Raw genomic sequence first — 22037 nt, forward strand, 5'->3', positions numbered from 1 at the left:
TTCTTGTCCAGGTATAGTAGAATATATACCTTTGCTTCCTCGAGTGGAAAAAATTCTATTTTTTTGGTTTGGAATGGGAGTTACAGTAGTTTCTTTGCTAGTTTTTTTTTTTTTTTTTTTTTTTTTTTTTACACTTAAAATCATTTTTGATTACATTTATATATTTGTTTATTTAAATATGTATGTGTGTGCATGTGTGTGTCTGTGTGCCACAGTGCCCTTGTGGAATTTGGAGAACTTACTAGAATTGGCTCTCTCTAATTGACTTGGAGATCAAAGTCATGTTGTTAGGCACCTTACCAAATGCTTTAATTTGCTGAGTCATCTCGCTGGCCTAAGCCTTGTGGGGTTTTGTTTTGTTTTGTTTTGTTTTTTTACTATTTGTTTATTTTTTCTCAAGACAGGATTTCTCTGTGTAGTTCTGGCTATTCTGGAACTTATTCTGTAGACCAGACTGGCCTCACACTCACAGAGATCTGCTTGCCTCTGCCTCCAAGTACTGTGATTAAAAGCATGCACTACCAACACCCAGCTCTTATTTTATATTGTAATTAGATAAGGTCAACTTGATTTTTATTTCCTACATGTGTAGGATTTTGTGTGTGTGTGTGTGTGTGTGTGTGTGTGTGTGTGTGTGTAATATGGTGTTGATTTTAGAAAACACACAGAAGTATAAATGTGCTGACAAGGTTGCTCAGCAGGTCAGGGCACTTGGGCCAGCCTGGTAGTCTGATTTTGATGCCTGGAACCAAAGGTGGAAAGAAAGAACTGATTCTACAGAGATGTTTTCTGAGGTTACACTCCACTCTGCCACCTGTGCCCCCCAATCATACACTCACACACACACACAATAATAATTTCTTAAAAATCAGAATTTAATCCTTTTTTTAAAAAAAAATTTATTTATTTACTTTATGTATGTGAGTATATTGTTGCTCTCTTCAGAAGAGGGCATCGGATCCCATTATAGATGGTTGTGACCCACCATGTGGTTGCTGGGAATTAAACTCAGGACCTCTGGAAGAGCAGTCAGAACTCTTAACCACTGAACTATCTCTCCAGCCCCAGAATGCAAGATTGTGATATACCTATTTGTTTATCTGAATCAGTGTAGTCTTTAAGTTGGGATCTTACTGTTCAAACTTTGCATTCCAGCATTTCGACTAATCAGTGTTGTAGATAATACTCATAAACAGGAATTCTACATTCTTGTAGTTATAGCTATATGTCCTAGCTTATTTCCTATTGTGATAAAACAGTGTCCAAAAGCAACTTGGGGAGGAAAGAGTTTGTAAATTGGCTTATACTTCCATGTCATAGTCCATGAGGGAAGTCAAGGCAGGAACTCTAGCGGAGACCAGAAGGAGCACTGCTTCTAGGCATTCTCCCTGGGGCTTGTTCAGTTTGCTTTCTTACATCCAGGCTTACCTGCCCAGGGTGGCACTGCCCATAGTAAGAGGGCTCTCCCACATCAATCAGGGATCAAGAAAATGTCCCACAGACCTGTCTGTGAGGGCGGTCAGGTATAGAAATTCCTCAATTGATGGTCTCTCTTCCTGGATGACTGTAGCTGTGTTAAGGTAACTAAAAACTAAGCCGGGCATGGTGGTGCACGCCTTTAATCCCAGTACTCGGGAGGCCGAGGCAGGCGGATTTCTGAGTTCGAGGTCAGCCTGGTCTTCAGAGTGAGTTCCAGGACGGCCAGGGAGGGCTACACAGAGAAACCCTGTCTTGAAAAACCAAAAAAAAAAAAAAAAAAAAAAAAAAGAAAAAAAAAACTAACCAATACACGATAATTTGGTGGATGTTTTTTAGGTTTTAGTTCCTAGAAGCAGAATTTCAGTAAAATCTTGTGCATTATATTATTCTATGTGCTTCATGATGCTGTTACTCTCAGGAATGCAGTTTTTCTATATTTCTTCCGATAAGTAGTACATAAAGGTACTACTTAAGTCTAACTTTCAATTGGTTAAGAGATTAGCTTTTGTTTTTTTGAGATAGGGTCTCACTGTGTAGCTCTGACTAGTTGACCTGCAACTTGCTCTGTTGACTAGAAGGGCCTTGAACTCATTGAGATCCTCCTAACTCTGCTTCTTGAGTGTAGATATAAGTGTGTGCTGCCACGTCCTGCCATATTAACTAATCCTTTTTCCCGTTGTGCTTTTTTCTTCTTTTTCTTGATACAGGGTCTTATTGTGTAGCCCTGGATGGCCTAGAACTCAGAGATCTGTCTTCTCTGCTTTCCAGTTGGTTGGGTTACAAACTTGTATGACTGTGCCCAATTCAGATTAGTTAATCTTAATCTTTGAAAAAGGAAATTAAATTCTCAAGCTGTAGAAAAAGACTGGATTCATTTGTATAACTTAGAGGTCAGCAAACTAATGTCTAGGTTGACACTCTCTTTCTCTCCTCCCTCCCCCAAAGACAGTCCTGCTGTCCGACTGTCTGCCCTGGCTGACCTTTGATACTCAGACTTAGGGACAATCCTGCTTCAACTTTTTCTTTATTTTTATAAATAAAAATTTTCTTGGAACACAGGCTATCATTTGGTTCAGTATGGCCACCTTTGGATCTTGATCTAGGGTGAGGGAAGATTTACATTTTATATATAATAGCAAAGATGATAGTATTAGGCTTTTAAATGTTTTTTTAAAATTAGATTTGTTCATTTTTTTAATATGTGTTTTGCCTGTATGTATGTATGAATGTCTTCCTACATGTGTGCTTGGTGTCCTTGGAGGTCAGAAGAGGGAATCAGATCATCTGGAACTAGAGTTATGGATGGTTCTGAACCATCATATGGGTGCAGGAAATTGAACCCACATCCTCTGTAAGAGCAAGTGCTCTTCACTGCTGAGCCATCTTTTCAGCCCTGGATGTTTTTTCTTTTGTTTTAAATATATGAAGCTGTTAACTAAAAATCAAAGATCTGTAATATGAGAGTATACTAATGGTACACTCCAGGTCAAAGATGAGCTAGTCAGACTTTTTTCTAACCTAGAGCCTTCTATACATATACTCTGTACTCTGTCACGGAGTTAAATTCTCAGGCCCTTGTCATTAACCTTGCCTGAAATGAGTATGTTCACTTTAGATGTTCTCATAGAAGAGAAGCTGTGAGTGTATGTCCCAGGAGGAATGGCTTGAAGACACCAGAGATGCTCATGTTAACAGTGTATATGTTACAGATCAGCAGGTGTCAGAAGGGCTTTCCTATGAAGGAGATTAGAGCTTATTAGTCTTATATCTTCACGATAAAGAAGGAGATGCAGTAGATGGGAACTGTGTGTAACATACGGAAGAATATTTTAAAGTGATAAAAAGAGTTTCTGTGGGAAATATTCCTCTTCAGTGGCAAAATGCAGGCAAGATCTTGGAGATCTTTAACCATCCCTTCGAAAGTTGAGATTTTTTTTTCTTCTCCATGATACTGTATACTGAATATGCTATTATTTTTAATGAAGTGAAGTTGGAGTTTAAGAATGAGTTTTGGCAGGGCGTGATGGCACACGCCTTTAATCCCAGTACTTGGGAGGCAGAGGCAGGCGAATTTCTGAGTTTGAGGCCAGCCTGGTCTACAAAGTGAGTTCCAGGACAGCCAGGGCAACACAGAGAAACCCTGTCTCGAAAAACCAAAAAAAAAAAAAAAAAAAAAAAAAGAATGAGTTTTAATTCAAATTTAGTTACAGAGATTAGGGGAAAATGAGGTATAAGAAAAGGACAGTCTTTAAAAACAAGCAAACAAAAGAAGCTGGACATGGTTGGTGGCTTACACATGTAAGCCAGCACTTTATTTTGGGCTTTTGTTTTGTGTTCTTTTTTAAAAATATGCTTTTATTAGCATATGTAAATTATTCATTATAGTGAATTTCATGCATGTATATGATTTATTTTGATCAATATCCCCAATGCCCCTCCTACTCTTGCTGATCTCCCCTCTTCCAACTAGTTCCTCTTATGCATTCCTGGCTGTATTTTTGGTGAGGTTTAATTAGGGCTGTTTACAGGAGCACGGGTGAGGGGTTATTTACAGGCATATAGGCAACTTAAAGAAAATGTCTCCTTCAGTAGTCACTAACTGCTCTATATCCTCAGGGATGGATGGGAGCTTCTCCCTCTTTCAAGTGAGAATGGTGATGAACCCAATCTTCTGCAGGAATTAATTGCAGAGAGTTGACGTGTACAATTGTCAGGTCATGCCAGAAGACAGCATCCCATAACACTTCCAACTCTTCCTTCTTTACATCTACTCTTCCATGAATGCTATTTCCTAAGCATTAGAGGGAGCAATATAGATCTGTTTAAGCACCATGTAGCTCTCAGCACTGGCCAGTTGTAGGTTTCTGTGGTAACTGTGGCTCACAGCAAAAAGAAAAGTTTCCTGACCAAAGCTGACAGCAGTATTCGTCCGTGAACACAACAATATTTTTAGAAAGCGATTTGAAAGGGACATTATGTCCACTTAGCGATAAAGCAGCAGTACCTTGCCCAGTAGAACCTAGGGTTTTAGTTCTAGGCATGAACTCCTTCCTGTATAGCAGGCCTCAAATCTAGTAAGAAAATGGTTATGCTACATTTCTGTCTGTCTGTCTGTCTATGTCTGTCTCTGTCCCTCCCTCCCTCCCTCCCTCCCTCCCTCCCTCCCAGTATCTCATAGACTAGACTAGCTTCAAACTTGCTATGCAGCCAAGGTTCACCTTGACCTCCTTGCCTTCCTGACTCAGCCTGGAATCTTGAGCATGTGCCACTATGCTTAGCTTTTTAATATACTCATTAATTTTGAGAAGATAAAATTTAGAAGTAAATGGTCTTTCAAATTTAATGAGCATGTTTTTATTTTTCCTTGTAGATTCTCTCGAAGTCTCAGTCATCACGTGAGCAGAGAGAAGATAAAGTGTTGTGGACTGGTTGGTTCTGTTGTGTGTTCGGAGACAGTCTTCAGGAGACTGTCTCAGAAGGCTTCACCTGTCTACCCTTGTTCCTTGCAAATGGAGCGGAGTCCAATACATCTTTAATTGGAGGCTGGTTTCAGAAGACCTTTGACTGTTGCTTCAGACCTTTAGCAATCAGTGCGCTTAATCTGTCTTGGATGGCTGCTATGTGGACAGCATGCAAAATGGACCATTATATGGCTACTACTGAATTTTTTTGGTCTGTGCCCTGTAGCCCACAGAGCTTAGATATTTCTTATGCAATCCATCCAGAAGATGCAAAAGCTTTATGGGAAAGTGTCCACAAAACACCTGGGGAGATTACCCAGGAGGAAGTTGACTTATTTATGAACTGCCTTTATTCACATTTCCATAGGCATTTCAAAATTCACTTATCAGCCACAAGATTGGTTCGTGTTTCAACATCTGTAGCTTCAGCACACACTGATGGGAAAATAAAGGTTAGTTTAAACAGATCAAATTAGATTTTTTTTTTTTCTTGTCATGTTTCCAAGTGTTTGGTAATTATTTTTAAACATGGAGAAACATACTTGAATGCATAGTAGTTCAAGATGAGAGAAAGACTTATTTTATGCTTTATAAATGACCTACCAATGGCTTTAGCCACCTAGAGCTGGTCTTAAAGTAGAAGGCCACTATGTATTGTGCACTGTAGAGCTGAGTAATATGAATTACCTCCTAGCAACTGAAATTTTCAAAATTGCCAAATTTTGAAGTAATTATTAAAATAACAGCATTGTGTGTGTGGGGGGGTGGGGGATAAAATTATAGCCAGCAACAGAATAAAATGTCATTTTTACCCACAAGTACCTTTCTGTTGCCATTAGAAAGGAAGACACAGCGTCATGGTTTTTATGTTCTATAAAGAAACAAATAGTTGGCTCCTCAGACATACTATTTTAATGTTTATTTATGTATGTGGGTGTTTTGCCTGCATGTATGTCCATGCACCATGTCTGTCCTATATCTGGTTCCATGGAGGCCAGAAGAGGGAACCTTTGGATTCAATGAACCTGGAGTTTGGTTATGAGATGTCATTTGGGTACTGGGAATTGAACCTGGTTCCTCTGGAAGAGTAGTCAGTGCTCTTAGCCACTAAGCCATCTCTCTAGTCTCCTTACATTATAATACATATCCCTATATATACATATATATAATCCAGTGAATGCATATTATTTTGCCATTGTTAAGACTCTTAAAAGAGATTAATTCTACTTTTTCTGTTTCTAAAATCTTCTGTGTATTTGTCCTTTTCTGTGTGTGTGGTGGGAATTCAACACAATGCCTCATACACACTAGGCAAGTACTCGGCCAATGAGTTATTCTTTTTTTTTTTTTTTTNTTTATTTTACAATGAGTTATTCTTTTTCTGTCCTATTTGTATGTACTTATGGGCATAGTATGACTCAAGAAAGGCCAAATTACAGTAATTAGTATTTCCATCTCTAGCTCGCTCTCTCTCTCTCTCTCTCTCTCTCTCTTTGTATTGAAATCTTCCGATTCCCTGAATCCTTCAGATTCAGATAATAAATTGTAGACTCTAGTCACACAATTGTGCTATACAAGCATTAGAATTAATTTATCTAGTTGTATTTTATTACCCATTGTGTAACCTCTTTCTATCTCTTAGCTGTTGGTGACCGTAATTTTCCTCTATGAGATTTGTTTTGTTTTGAGGAAGGGTCTCATATAGCACAGGCTAGCCTTGAAGTCATTATGTAGCTGAAGACGATGTTGAGTTGCCAGCCCTCTTGTCTCCCTTCCAAAGTAGTGAGATTATAGGTGTGCACCATTACTCATCGAGAGTGATGTTCGTAGCTTTCATAAATGAGTGAGCATATGCCATATTTGTCTTTCTGTGCCTAGTAGATATTACTTCTAATTTTTAGAACAACACTGTATTTTAAATCTATATTTTATTTTAAAAGAAGAAAATCAAGGCCAGAATAAATTAAATGATACATTCAAGAAAATAAAGAAAAGGCTCAGTGGACAAGGACACTTGCTGCCAAGCAGGATGGCCTGGATTTGATCCCTAGATCCTACATGGTGGAAGAAGAGAACTAACTCCTGAAAGTTATCCTCTGACTTCCACACATGTGCTTTGGCATGCACATACATGCATAAAGACACAAAGTAAATAATTTTTTATAAAAAGAAAAGGAGTCAGTATTTGAGCTTTTTATGTCTTAGGCTCCATGAATACGGTATAAAACATGTTTTCAGACTGGAGGTCACAATGACATAATAGGCTGGAGCATAATTCTGATGGACAGCACTGAGCATTCAACCAAAGGCACTGAGCATTCAACCAAAGGCACTGGGGAGGTAGAAGCAGGGGGATCAACAGTCCACAGTCATCCCTGGCAACATAGAGTGTTCAAAGCCAGCATGGGCTACTCAAAATCTTGTCTCAAAAAAACCCAAGAGCTAGAGAGAGAGATGGCTTAGTGATTAATAGCACTTACACCTTTTGCAGAGAACCTGAGAGAGTCCAGTCACTAGTACTCATACTGGGCAGGACAGAACTACCTGCAACATCAGTTCCAGAGGATCAACACCCTCTTCTGGCCTTTTGAATTTTCATTTAAACAGGCTCAGCTGGTTGAGAACTGTAATGCTCTTGCAGGGGATCTGATCTGGGGTTCCAGCACTCACATCAGGCAGTTCAAGTTCACAACTCTCTGTAACTCCAGCTCCAAGGGATCAGATGTCTCTGGCCTCTTTGGGCACCCACATTCATATACCTACACACACAACTACATAATTAAAAATAAATGAAATAAAACCAACAAAAACCATGGTAAGGGGGCTGGAGAGATGGCTCAGCGGTTAAGCACACTGACTGCTCTTCCGAAGGTCCCGAGTTCAAATCCCAGCAACCACATGGTGTCTCACAGCCATCTGTAATGAGATCTGATGCTCCCCTATGGAGTGTCTGAAGTCAGCTACAATGTACTTAAGAAATAATAAAAAAAAATCTTAAAAAAAAAAAAGATAAAACCCCAGAAATATCAAATTGCTTGTCTTCTAATACTGTCTTAATTTTAAATTCACATTTATTTTCTTTTACAGATTCTGTGTCATAAATACCTTATTGGTGTGTTGGCATATATGACAGAACTGGCAATTTTTCAAATTGAATGAATTTTTGTATGGACTCATTTTGATCATTTGCTGAACTGCAATGCCAAGTGGGACAGTGGAAGAAATGGAGCACTTGTCTCAGGGTGCCTTTGAAGGTGCCCAGATGGATATAGAACATAGTGGTAGTGGGTGAGCCACGTTCATGGGCTTGTGTACCCAGCATATCACTGTGGCTGTGTCATGTTATAAAAGATGCTGAATTGTTAATACAAAAGGATCCAATTTAGTCAAATAAACTTATCTAAAATCTGGTGTCTCTGATTTAGGTTATTTATTCTGTTAGTGGGGCTTACCTCTGAGGGTCCTGTTCGAGTTCCTTGACTTTTCACCTCTAGATTTCCCTCAGTTTTGTTTTTTGATTCTCTTTCCACTTTTATGTCTTGAACTGTTTTATTAATTTCTTTCTACTGTTTGTGTTTTTCATAGAGTTCTTTAAGGATTTATTAATTCCCCTTTTAAAGACCTCTACCATATTCATAAATGCTATTTTAAGGTCTTTTGTCTTGTGTTTCAGCTATGTTGTAATTCTCAGGGCCTACTGTGGTAGGTTGCTAGGCTCTAGTGGAGACATACTGTCCTGGCTGTTACTGATTATATTTTTATGATGGCATCTGGGTTTGGGAAGAGTGTAATACATGATATTGATATTCATAATGTTGGTCTTGTCTTTGTTGGGTGGATGTTTTGCTCCTAAGTTTCTGTTGCCCTCTCTGGTTCTTAAGAGACTGGTGGCTGTGTGGGGCATGGTGGAAAATCTGGGATCCTGATAGCTGTGGCCACTGGGAGCTCCAGGTAATGAATACACAATATACCCAAATTTATGGGACTCAATGAAGGTGGTTCTAAGAGACAAGTTTATGGTACTGAGTGCATATATTAAAAAGGATTTTTTTTTTTTTTTTTTTTGAGGGATGGATCTTACACTAGCAACTTAACAACACACCTGAAAACTCTAGAGCAATAAGAAGTAGTNNNNCACNNNAANNGANTAGACAGCAAGAAATAAACTCAGGGCTGAAATCAACAGAATAGAAACAGAACAATATAAATAATCAATGAAACAAGGAGATGGTTCTTGAGAAAATCAGTAAGATTGACAAATCCCTATCCAAATTAACTAAAAGGCAAAGAGAAAAAAAAAAAATCCAAATTAACACAATTAGAAATGAGAAGGGGCACCGAGTTACAAGGTCACACTTTCAAAACTGCTCCTCACCAAACTGTAAAGTCTCAAAGAAACATAACTTTCTTGTTAGATACCACTTACCAGCTCCTATGAACTCACAGCAGCATGTGCAAGGCCTCATCTCAATCCTGAGAATATGTCCTCTTTTCCTGTAAATCCAGACTTACAGAAACATCCTTTTATTTTGTTTTGAGATGGGCCTTTGAGAGATATTCTGGATTTTACTCCTGATATTATTGTAGGCTATGTTTCAGATTACATTAGTGGTAGTCTGGCATAAAAAAAGAAAAGGGTGGAACTTTGGTAAAATGATAATGTAATACCAGTTCTATTATTAGATATATAGGCAGACTTCCCTGGTATTTTTATGTAGGTGACTATTAAATGGGTTTGGACTAGATGATTAGTCCTTTCAATCTAAAACTGTAAGACTCTTACACACAAGGAACTACATTTACAGACTGGATTATATAAGATACATAGTGAGAAGCTTTAATTGTATCACTGTTAGGATGAAGCCCTTTAACTTTATATACAAGTAATAGAAGATACAAAACCAGAAAGCCACATAAATTAGTAAAGTTAGAAGTACCAAACAGCAGTAACTGGGACTGGAGAGATGGCTTAGAGGTAAAGGCACTTGTTGCTAAGCCTGATGAACTGAGCTTGATTCCTGGAATCCATATGATGGAAGGAGAGGACTGACTCCTGCAAGTTGTCCTCTGGTGCTGTCGTGTACTCCACACCACCCCTTACACACACACACACACACACACACACACACACACAATGTTTAAAAATCCAACACAAAAACTAAAAACATTTTATGGTAAATACTACCTTTATTTTAAAAAGTTATACATGCTAGAAAAAAGCATAAATGATACATGTAAACAATTGTTTACCAAATACTTATTTTTTTTCCTTGAAAAAGGTGCAAATGATGTTTAAATGTAAACACAAAAGGTGCCGGGGAGAGGGAGAAGGTAAAGGTTATTCCTTTTGGTTGTGGCTAGAGTCTCATTCAAAGATTTTCCTGCAAAATACACTGAAAGAAAAAAAAAAATCAGTCTGTGACTATAATGGGGGAGAACCTTAGGCACTAAAATTTTCATTTATTTCCTTAAAATGTTTAACCTTTCATCAGAAAGTGCAACTTAAGAGACAGAGTAACAGTGGCCTTCTGAGATGAAAGAGTGATAGCGTAAGGACCCCAGCTCTGTCCACACACTTCGCTGGCGTGGTGCTCCTTAACATGTACTCTAACATGAAGATCAGTCCTTTGGTGTTATTACGTAAGGGTCACCTCAGAGTCACCAGGCCAGAACATCCAGTGTAAAGTAAAAATTGGAATTCACTGCTGGAGAAAGGTTACTGCTCCTTGATGGCAAAGAGGAGACAGGAAAGAAAGCTGCAGGCGGTGACAGTCGGCACAACTCTTCCACAGCCACACTCGCCCTCACTGGAATTCTCAAGATGACAACCAATGAGCCTCACATTGCTTTTATAAGAGACACTAGGCAGAGACCTAGACATGTGGCAGAAACTCTGAAAGTATTACAGGAGAAAAAAGGAAAATGGGGTAAAAAGAAAGTTGAGCTAGGCAGATGTAAATGCCCACCAGTGAATGCAAAGTAGCACCTGAGTCCCGCTTTTACAGATTTAATTGTCCTTCCTAACGTTCCTGTTTAGTGAGGTGTCTTCTTTTTCAGTTTTTCTTTTACATTAAAAGAAATTGCACTTTTAATTACTTATATTTGATGGGTGTATGTCTGTATGTATATGAATGCGTAGGAATACGGGTACCTACAGAGGACAAAAGCAAGCTCAGCAGTTTTCAACCTGTGGGTCATGACCTCTTGGGGGGCGTGGGTAAGATGGTCAAAGGGCCCTTTCACATGAGTCGCATATCAGATATACTATAATCAGATATTTACATCATGATTCATAACAGCAGCAAAATTACTGTTATGAAGTAGCAACAAAACTAATTTTTATGGTTGGGGGTCAGCACAACATGAGGAACTATATTAAAGGGTTGCATCATCAGGAAGGTTGAGAACCACTGATGTACATGGAGTTACACACAATTGTGAGCTGCCAGATATAAGTGCTGGGAACTGAATTCTGGTCCTCTGCAGAAGCAGCACGCACTCTCACTGAACCATCTTTACATTTTTGGAGTGCTCTACTATTTAGTGCAAAATAGTAACTAGCGCATATACTAGCGTTTTACCTTCATCACTGGCAATCTCTGCAGATGGATAGATAGTGTCTAAAAGGAATAACATCAGGTCACACATAGCTCTTCTGCCCTTACCAGGATTTTTTTTTTTTCCTGGTTTTTCGAGACAGGGTTTGTCTGTATAGCCCTGGCTGTCCTGGAACTCACTCTGTAGACCAGGCTGGCCTCGAACTCAGAAATCCGCCTGCCTCTGCCTCCCGAGTGCTGGGATTAAAGGCATGCGCCATCACGCCCGGCCTTACCAGGATTTTAAAAACCAATCCAAAACCTACAAAGCAAAGAAAATTTTGCAGCTTGGAATTTTTGCCTTTTTTTCCCCTCCTTTTTTTTTTTTTCATGGTAGGAAGGATAAGTAAAAAAAAAAAAAAAAATTAAAAACAATACAACAATAACAACAACAAAAGCCCAAAGGACCCAAACCAACAAAACAAAAACAAAAACAAAAATCCCCATCAAAACTCCATGATAAATTAAAGCCAAAAATAAATACTCTTCTGCACAGAGCGGAAAGGCAGTGTGCAAAGGTGGCATTTTGCAGGCGAGTTCCGTCCTTAGACTGGTATTTCTGAATGTTGAGGCACCGGCAAAGAATAAAATTTGTTCTATTGTTTTCTCAAGCTGTACAAAGCTTCGAAGTCAAGGCTCTTCCAAATATAAAGGAGCATATGCAAGATTGTTTCCTGTGTTCACCATATATGGGATTCACAATGTGTCATTTTAATAACTCCTACACCACCTCCTAGCCGACGGTAATTCATCCCTCCGTATAACCTGCAAAGAGAAAAACAAAGGCATATTTTTTAACTGGAAAAAGCACTGCTCCTTCTAAATGAAGACATCGGTCACAGCATTCTGAGCATGTAACTCTTCCACAGTCAGAAGCAAGTGGAACACAGGCAAGTAGCAGAAGGAAGTCAGACTATGACTGAAGAGCTCAGGTGAGTGAGGCTGGCCCACCCTTTTACACTAGAGCTTTGCACCTAGCCTGGCCTCTAAAACACAAAACATTATGTTCCACATTCTTGTGTCTAATTTTATGCCTGGCTATCTATTTTCCCAGACATATTTTCTCCTTGCCTAAAGCTTTCTAAATTATGAATTGTCTTATTCTATCTTCCTAGACCCATAGCTATGGAAATGCTGGTATTATAGGTATGCACCACTGTACTTGCCTTAATTGTTTTTATTTGATTTTTCTATTTGACTTTTGAGCTGTTCTCACTCCAGCCCTGGTTGCTTCAAAATCACAGCAATCCTCCTTCCTCAGCTTCTAAAGGGCTGGGATTCTAGGTATGAGCACTCAGGCAAGCTGTTCACTTTCTCCTCCTGTTCCTCTCCCCTCTTCCTCCCTCCTTTCCTTTCGTTTTGTATATCTGTATACTGTGTTCAGGTGCACATATGACTGGAGACCAGAGGTCATCTTAGATGTCATTCTTCAGAAGACATCCATTGGGTTTGGTTTGGGGGCTGTGTTCTGGTGGCCTGGAACTCACTGAGGAGGCTTGCTGACTGGTTAGGGAGCCCAGGGATCTGCTTTGTCTCTGCCTTCCCAGCTTTGCTACGGCATAGCATCATGGTTGGCTTTTTATGTGGGTTCTGTGGATTCAAATCAAGTCTTCACGCTTGCAGAAGCAAGCACTTTACCACCTGCTCTTTCTTCCCAGTCCATCAGTTATTCGTTTTTATCCCTGTGTTTATACAGTATCATCTATATAGCAACATTTAGTTTGTGATATGTGAACTAGATCACCTTCAAAGTTAAAGACTTTCAGAGGGAAAATACTAGCTCCTTATTCAGCAATGAAATAAAATTGATTTGGGATATGCACCAGGTATGGTAATACATACCTTATAATTACCAAACATGGAAGAATGAGACAGCTTAAAACTAGCCTCCATAGTTCTAGGCCAACTTGGGCTAGAGAGGGTTTTTCTTTCTTTCTTTCTTTCTTTCTTTCTTTCTTTCTTTCTTTCTTTCTTTCTTTCTTTCTTTCTTTCTTTCTTTTTCTTTCTTATTAGATATTTTCTTTATTTACATTTCAAATGCTATCCTGAAAGTTCCCCATACCCTCCCCCCACCCTGCTCCCCTATCCACCCACTCCCACTTCTTGGCCCTGGTGTTCCCCTGTACTGGGGCATATAAAGTTTGCAAGACCAAGGGGCCTCTCTTCCCAATGATGGCTGACTAGGCCATCTTCCGCTACATATGCAGCTAGAGACACGATCTCTGGGGGTACTGGTTAGTTCATATTGTTGTTCCACCTATAGGGTTGCAGACTCCTTCAGCTCCTTGGGTTCTTTCTCTAGCTCCTCCACTGGGGGCCCTGTGTTCCATCCTATAGATGATGGTGAGCATCCACTTCTGTATTTGCCAGGCACTGGCATAGTCTCATACATCTCCCAGCTCTCTGTTGCCACTGGACCACCTGCAGTTATCCGCCAAGCCTACCTTACTGCTTATGCTAATCACTGTCCTTCAAAACCCAGCCCCCTGCAGGCGCTAAGATCCACCAGCAGTAACTTTCAGATCCACCAGAGCTGCTCTGCGGTGTCTTGTCTCCACCACCTGCTGAGAAGACCAGTTTGTCCCAGAAGACAACATCTTTGGACCCGCCTACGCCTGCTGACATTCATCTGTGCCCTGATCCTTGGACCCACCCACGGACATTCACCTGTGCCTTCTAAGACTGGGGGTTGGGGACTGGGTTTTTTCCCCACACTATATAAACTGAGTTCCTACATTAAACTTGGAGCTTTGATCAGTAAAATATTGTCTTGGCTCCATTTTTCTCTCGCACATTCCNTTTCAGGCCAGCCCACCTCTCAGGATGAACCCAGACGGGATTAAAGTGAGTTTTGTCAGAAACTCACATGAGACAGCTATATCAGGGTCCCTTCAGCAAAATCTTGCTGGCATATGCAATAGTGGAGGGCTACTTTCTTAAAAAGCAAAACAAACAACCAAAAACCAACCAAACAAAAGAGTAACAATAAGAACAGCCACCGCCACCACCCAGCATGGTGACCCATGCTTGTAATCCCAGCACTCAGGAGACTGAGTAGGAGGACTGCAGTGAGTTCGAGGGCAGCCTGGGCTGCAGAGTAAATTCAAGGTTAGCTTGGCCTATGGTGAAACCCTGCTTTAAAAAGCCAAAAACAAAACCAAATTTATTAAGTTTGGGCTGGGCACAGAATGCATACCTTTAACCCAGCATTCAGGAGGCAGAGGCAGGTGGATCTCTGAGTTTGAGGCCAGTTTGGTCTATAGAGCAAGTTACATGACAGCCAGGGCTACACAGAGAAACCCTGTCGCAAAAAAATGAAACAAAACAAAACAAAAAAACTCAAACCAACCAAAAGGGTTTTTACATTATAGATATACATATATATTACAGATTACATTATATACTCTATAGATGATTTTTAGAACCTTCATGAATATTATTTACCATACCTTATTAATTTTAATGACAGTTACTGATAGAAGTCCATATATAACTTATAGTGATTATGAGACAGAAGTAGTTGTAGCTATTTCTTTAATTATGCTTACTCTAAATTCCTACCAAAAAAAAAAGCCTGTATAAAGAAGTAAACATTCCACAAGTGGGAGGCTTTTCTTTGTGCAAACCTACTCTTCTCTGTCCTTTATCCATTTAGCGATTTAGTACGGCTTTCGTGGCCACTCTTGAGACAGGCCTCCCTGTCTCCCTCACCCCTTCTTTGTTTGCTATCATGCAGCACTTCCACCTAGTATGTTACTACAGTGCCAACACTAGGACTGCACTGAATCTATCTTCACTTTTGTTTCCTCAGGAACCAGAACACTCAGGAAATCGGATAAACATGGTCATGAAAAACATAATGTTGGGGCAAAAAACCCACCATGTTAACTGACTTTAGTGTTGTGACTCCTCAGCTACACACAGACTCCCAGGACAGTTACTTCAGTCTCAGTAAGAGATGTGTAAGGAGTGCTTGCCTAGCATCTGACGCCCTGGATCCTGGGATATGCAGTGCTAGGGGTTGAGCCCAGGCTCTCATCCAGCTAGGCATGTACTCTACCTCTGTACCCAACCCTGTCCTTAAGGATTTAGAAACAACATAAAATTAAATCTATAAAATTAAGTTTAAAATAGTTAACCTCTCAAAAATAAGATGTAGCTTCCTATCTAAAAATGAACTTTAAAATAGGGCAGATTTCAAACCAGAAGAATCTGTATCAGTACACTTGGTAAAGGAGGGGTAGGTTTCAAAATAGGGTTTTACTCCCTACAAAGAAGGCTTCTCAAACAAAACAAAACAAACAAAAAAACCCAACCAAACAAAAAAACCACCACCACCACCACCAACAACAACAACAACAAAAAAAAAAACAAAAAAAACGTCTGTATACCCAGACTGAGAACTGATGGTCCTGGCTCTGAGTTAATAACGTCCCTAGCTTATTTATGCACACCTTTATTTTCTTGGTGCACTGGTTTCCCCAGCAGGATATGACGAGAATAGAAAGGATATTCTCCACTGTTTTTCTAGTTATTAGAAGAACTTAGGGAAATTTTATCAGATACTTTAGAACAACCAAGTTGAAATGTGTCACTGTATCTGGGTTACTTCAGCTCCCTTCAGGAAACCACATGAGGATGTCAGTAAGTTGGCCATCCCACTTTTGGTGGCCATGATCTTTCTCAAGCCCATGACTTCAAGTTAGAAATGAAAAGACTTGCAAAGTCTAAAGGTTACCTCCACGTATTGGCATCTGGGTCAAAAACTTCAATGGTCTTCAAGTATGTTGTGCCATCAAAGCCCCCCACTGCCATAAGCTGTCCGTTGACCACGGCCAGGCCGACCTGTGGGAGCAAAGCACAGTGGCTGCTGAGAGCCGAGAAAGCCGCAGGGAATTCACACTGTCTCTAGGGAGACGCTTAGGTCGCTTAGATTCTACTTTACATGACGCCAGGGAGAAAAGGGAGCAGTAATCCATGAATGATGGGAAACATCAGATTAGGCCTTTTATTAAGATATGCACCCAAGAAGAGTCAGATGTCGTGTAGAAAACCATTCACTTGGCACGAACAGGAACCTCCAACCTGTTCTCACTTCTGGTTTGCCCACTCTAATCCACTTTCTAAATTGCTACTAAAATACTATTAAAAACATGAACATAAACATATCACTCCTGTTCAGAAACTTTTAAGCCTCCATTCTGCCTAAGACAGGTTTTAGGTCTGTAATGTTACTCAAGTTTTTAGAAATCTGGCCACCATGTTTGGCCTTGCCTCCTACATTTCCCCCCCCCCCCCCCCAATGAACTCTATGCTCTCGGAATACTGGATTAACTGTTAGTCTCTGAGTCAGTATATAGGGCTGAGTAACTTATGTGCATTAAGCCCATTCTCCCACATCCTTCTGTCACATACAGCACTCTATAGCACATCCTTACTGTAGACACTGTAAACATTTCAGTCTCCTTCACCAGACTGAGAGCTCCATGACAAGAATTCTATAGACATTTGCCTTCTAAATGAGTGAGGACAGGATCAAGTGGACAGTGGGTTACAGGAATAGGTCTGAAAGCTTGTCAGTTGCCAGGAATAAATGGAAACACACAACACACCACTCTTCCACTTGATGGCGCCTTTCTGTGCCTTGATGTACGCAAACCAGAATTTGCTCCTTTTTATCCTCAGATTAGGGAGTCTCTAGGTGCAGTCTGCTTGCCTTTCCTTTGAGTATGTGTCCTACACTGATGGACGCCTGCTACAATCGATGCTTAATGGGTTAGGTTTCATTGAGACAAACATTCCCAAAGGTGAATTTTATGTTCCATTTGGACATCTCTTTAGTGACCAGTCATTCATTTGTGGTTGAGATCACAACAGGACAGCCAGATGTGGCCTACATTATAGATGAGGCAGACCCAAACCACCTTTGGAAGACTCATAGAAGGGCCAGGTATGTTTTACTGTTTGTATCAGTATACGAAGTCTACTTGAAAAAAATTAGCTAGAAATACCATATAGGAATAGTTAGTGCTAGTATACATAAGTTAGATAGGGGATGATATAGGAAAGATACTGTCCAGAGTAGTGGCTGGTAAAAGGTAAATAAAAAAATAGTATATACAATTATATATATATATGAATGGATAGAAAATATTTAGCTACTGGAGTTAAAAGCAATCAAAAGAAATATAAGCTTTTTGGGTTTTGTTTTTTTCTGTTTTGCCTAAAAGCGTCTTGACAGCTGAGACGCTGGAAATACAGCACATGGACAGCAGCCCTTCACCTCGCAGCATACTAGTGCAGCTTACAGCTTAGAGAATTCCTTTTGCACCCCCCCCACAGTGCTTGCTTGAAAAACTCAAAGCTCCCAGTAGCTGGCACTTACTCCACTCCTGCGGGATGTCATGGCCACCACAGGAGACCACTGGTTAGTTCTGGGGTTGTATCTCTCAGCACTGCTAAGCTCTGTAGTATCATCTCTCCCTCCCACTGCATAGATCATGTCCTGGTACACCGCACAACCTAGGTGTTTCCTTCGGGTCCCCATAGGCGCTATGGTGTGCCATCTGTTTTCCTGAGGATTGTAGCGCTCCACTGCAGTGAAAACAAAGATCAGTAAGTGAGAACAAACCTGCTTCCTTCTTCATAGCCACTCCAACTGCCATGACACCTATTTTCAGTAAATAATCTGATCAGGAACCAGTTTCTTACAGTCATCTTCTAAGGAACGGGCATGTGTTAACTTCTAGTTGTGGCTACATAACTAATTATATGCACTTTCTTTATCTTCTAGTAGGGTGGAACTTGATTATGACTTAAAAGAATAGTTTAGTACTAAAAATTTATTGTTATAGTTAGACAGTTTTTATACTTTTATTTTTCTCATATAATTTATTTGATTATTTATTCGTGTTTTGTTCTTTTTTAGATGGAGTCTTGCTCTGTGGTGCCAGCCTAGAACTCACTATGTAGCACAGCCTCAAACTCATGATGGGTCCTGCTGTCCTTGCCTCCCAAGTGCTGGGATTACTGGCATGCTCTCCCATGCTGTCTGCCTAGTGTCTTCTGAGCCACTGAAGATACATAACAATGAATCTCATGGTGTGCCACTGACAATATCCATAGATTAAAAATACCTATTATGGGCTGGTGAGATGGCTCAGTGGGTAAGAGCACCTGACTGCTTTTCCGAAGGTCCAGAGTTCAAATCCCAGCAACCACATGGTGACTCACAACCACCTATAACAAGACCTGACGCCCTCTTCTGGAGTGTCTGAAGACAGCTACAGTGTATTTACATATAATAAATAAATAAATATTAAAAAACAATACCTATTATGTCTAGACCAGTGATTCTCAACCTGTGGATCATGACTCCTTTTGGGGGGGGGGTGTCACACATCAGCTATTTACATTGTGATTCATAACAGTTATGAAGTAGTAATTAATTTTGTGGTTGGGGGGTTCACCACAACATGAGGAATTGTATTAAAGGATTGCTGCATTAGGAAGTTTGAGAACCACTTGTCTAGATAGAAAAGGCAAAGAAGCTTGTAGTTCTAAGGTTTTACTTATTCTTATATTAAAAGAATTCTTTTTCTACTAAGGAGAGGTGGTGATAATTAGAGGTAGGGAACTCACTCTATTTAGAAAGTAGAGTTTTGCTTTGTTTTTTAAATCGTGGCCCCGTTTGTTTGTTTACTTATTTACTTATCTGTCTTATGTCTAAGTGTCTTGCCCTCGTGTGTGTATATGCACTATGTGCACGCCTGGTGTCTTCAGTAGAACCCCTGGGGCTGCAGTTACAGATGGTGTAAGTCATCATGTGGGTGCTAGGAACTGAACAAGGAAAAGCATTCTCAACGAAGTGTTCTTAACCACTGAGTTGTCTCTGTAGCCCCAGACTTTTTAAAAATTCACTATAAGTTTCTGGAAGTTTATAAAGTATGTAGAGAAAGAAAACTTTGGGGAACATATTAGAAGTTATGAGTTACATTTTCTTAGAGAGAAAATTAAAACATTTTCTTTAAAAAGAGTAGATGAGCAGCACAAATTAGATTCGGTGGGTTACTAAAAAAACAAAAAGAAGAAGAAGACAAATGAAGTTGAGACAGGATGGGGAGGTGGGGGTGGATCTGAGAGGAGTGGGGGATGAATACAATGAAATATATTGCATGAAATTCTTCAAGAATTAATAAAGATGTTATATTGAAAGTTATAGAATAACCTGAGCATTTAATTCTTAGTATAGAGGGATTTCCCCCCCAGGAAAATGTGTTGCATTTGGAATTCAGACTGCCGTTGAGGAACTGACCTGTGTTGAGTGGAGATGTTCCATCAGAGCCACCGACAGCGTATAAAAACCCTCCCAACACAGCCACAGCCACCCCTAGCCTTCTAGTGCTCATTGAAGCCACCCGCGTCCACTTGTTTTCCTTTGGATCATACCTGCAGGGAGGGAAACATATTCCTACTGCCCAAGAAGTGTCTACACATCTGAAACCATAAGAGATAAAACAGACACACACATCTGCCATAGCTTAAGAAAAAGTACACACACACACACACACACACACACACACACACACATACACACACAGTCATACATATCTACTATTCAGCTTTTTTAAAAGCCACAAATTTGTCATTTGTGACAAAAGGATGAATGTGGGGGGATATTTTGTTAAGTGAAATAAGTCAGACACATGAAGAAAAATACCATTTGATCTTGAAGATGGAATCTAAAATTAGTCTAATTTACAGAAGCAAACAGTAGAGGATTCCACTCTCAGTGGGCTGGGTGATGGGTTGGCAGGATCACAGAGACGCTGGTCAAAAATACTTTAAGGAAATCTAAAGTACATCGCGGTGAGTAGTTATTACATCACGCATTTGAAAATTTGGTGAAAAGTGTTTCCACCAAAATTCCCAAAGTATGTAGGGTAATAATAAGCTAATTAGTTTGCCTTAGCCATTCTACATGGTTTAAATAGTTAAATACATCATGTTCACCTCAAATGTATTTTTATCAATTAAAGAGTAGATGGGGGGGGGGGGAGCTATAGAATAACAGACAGAGAGAACCAATTTCACAAAGTCACCTTCTGACCTCCCCCCATTATAAGCTCTAGGCCATTTAGGGCTACATAAAAATGCAAAAAGAACTCTGAATGCCCATTAAAAATTGAACTAAAAATTACTTTGATTAAAAAGACATCACCTCTCAACTATATTGAGGCAAGAGACACCATCCTGCCCGCCCACAGCATAGAGAAAACCTCCAAGGACCGCCACGCCAACGCTTGTCCTGCAGGTGCTTGTAGGGGCCACATCGCTGCTCCATTGATTTGTTTTGGGGTCATATCTGCAAAGAGCACCAAGAGTTTGTATCACGGTGGAGCTTGACTCTGCTTATATTCAAACATAAGCATATATTTCTATGTAAGGACGGTTTCTTTTTCTCAAGCACAGGCTGATTAACAATCAAAGCATATGAATGGGAATTGAACTGAGGGCCCATATGCCGGTAACTGTGCTGATATAGACCTACATCCCTGCCTAATTTATCTTTTACAATTTATTTTTACAGTTTATTTTTAATATATTTTTCCCTTTATAAAAATCAGAATGTTGCAGAATCCCACATCAGTTCCAGTTTCTTCCCATTTGGATTTGGCATACATCCCTTAAGCCTTTGCAATAAAATGTTATTCACATTTGCATTTATTTAAATGCAAAAATGTTTTATTTACATAAATAATACTACACAGTATGCAGTTTTCTCCTTTGATGTATTTGAGATCTCATTTTGTTAATATCATTGTAGATTTTTTTCTTTGAACTAGTTTGTTATATTGCAATGTACAATGTACTGTTTGATCTTATTTTCTAATGATATATATATATATATATATATATATATATATATATGCATATCTTTGTGTATGTGCTTATGAGTACAGTACCCACAGTGGCCAGGAGAGGGTGCTGGAACTCCTGAACCTGGAGTTAGAGATAGTTGTGAGGGTGAGAGTTCTCAGCATGGGTGCAGGAAACTGAACACAGTTCCTCGGGAAGGGCAACAGAGTTCTTAACCACCGAGCCACATCCTTCCAGTCCCATTACCATACTCTTATGGATATATTCTTAGGTTGTTTCTGATACTTTGGTGATTAGAAACAGGAATTACAAGACTGAGCGTACTGCTCAACAGTAGAGTGCTTATGTGGCATGTGCAGGACCTCTTAACCACTGAAAAGCCAAAAAGCAAAAGACAACCAAGTTGCCCTCCTTTGTAGCTATAATCTTTTTTTTGTTTTGTTTTGTTTTGTTTTGTTTTTTTGGGTTTTTTTGAGACAGGGTTTCCCTGTATAGCCCTGGCTGTTCTGGAACTCACTTTGTAGACCAGGCTGGCCTCGAACTCAGAAATCCGCTGCCTCTGCCTCCTGAGTGCTGGGATTAAAGGCATGCGCCACCACGCCCGGCTATTTTTTGGTTTTTC

General features: G+C 39.9%; 2 protein-coding genes across 3 annotated transcripts in view; one reads left to right on the forward strand and one right to left on the reverse strand.

Annotated features, from left to right (window-relative positions):
- Cenpl (centromere protein L) overlaps nt 1-8753 on the forward strand; it is a 17389-nt gene extending 8636 nt beyond the window's left edge. Inside the window, exons 4-5 of one of the 2 annotated variants that reach the window (XM_021198323.1) lie at nt 4850-5392; nt 8028-8753. In XM_021198323.1, the coding sequence (XP_021053982.1) occupies nt 4850-5392; nt 8028-8099 (615 nt within the window). In that variant the 3' untranslated portion in view covers nt 8100-8753. The remainder of the gene's footprint in view (nt 1-4849; nt 5393-8027) is intronic. The other variant, XM_029538825.1, reaches the window with a different exon arrangement.
- Nucleotides 8754-12206: 3453 nt separating this feature from the next.
- Nucleotides 12207-22037, reverse strand: part of Klhl20 (kelch like family member 20) — a 47560-nt gene continuing 37729 nt past the window's right edge. The window contains exons 8-12 of the mRNA XM_021197942.2: nt 20757-20900; nt 19851-19984; nt 17922-18130; nt 16275-16381; nt 12207-12301 (exon numbers count right to left, since the gene is read on the reverse strand). Of these exons, the coding sequence (XP_021053601.1) occupies nt 12217-12301; nt 16275-16381; nt 17922-18130; nt 19851-19984; nt 20757-20900 (679 nt within the window). The 3' untranslated portion in view covers nt 12207-12216. The remainder of the gene's footprint in view (nt 12302-16274; nt 16382-17921; nt 18131-19850; nt 19985-20756; nt 20901-22037) is intronic.

This window comes from Mus pahari, chromosome 5 (genome assembly GCF_900095145.1).
Source record: "Mus pahari chromosome 5, PAHARI_EIJ_v1.1, whole genome shotgun sequence".
NCBI lineage: Eukaryota > Metazoa > Chordata > Mammalia > Rodentia > Muridae > Mus > Mus pahari.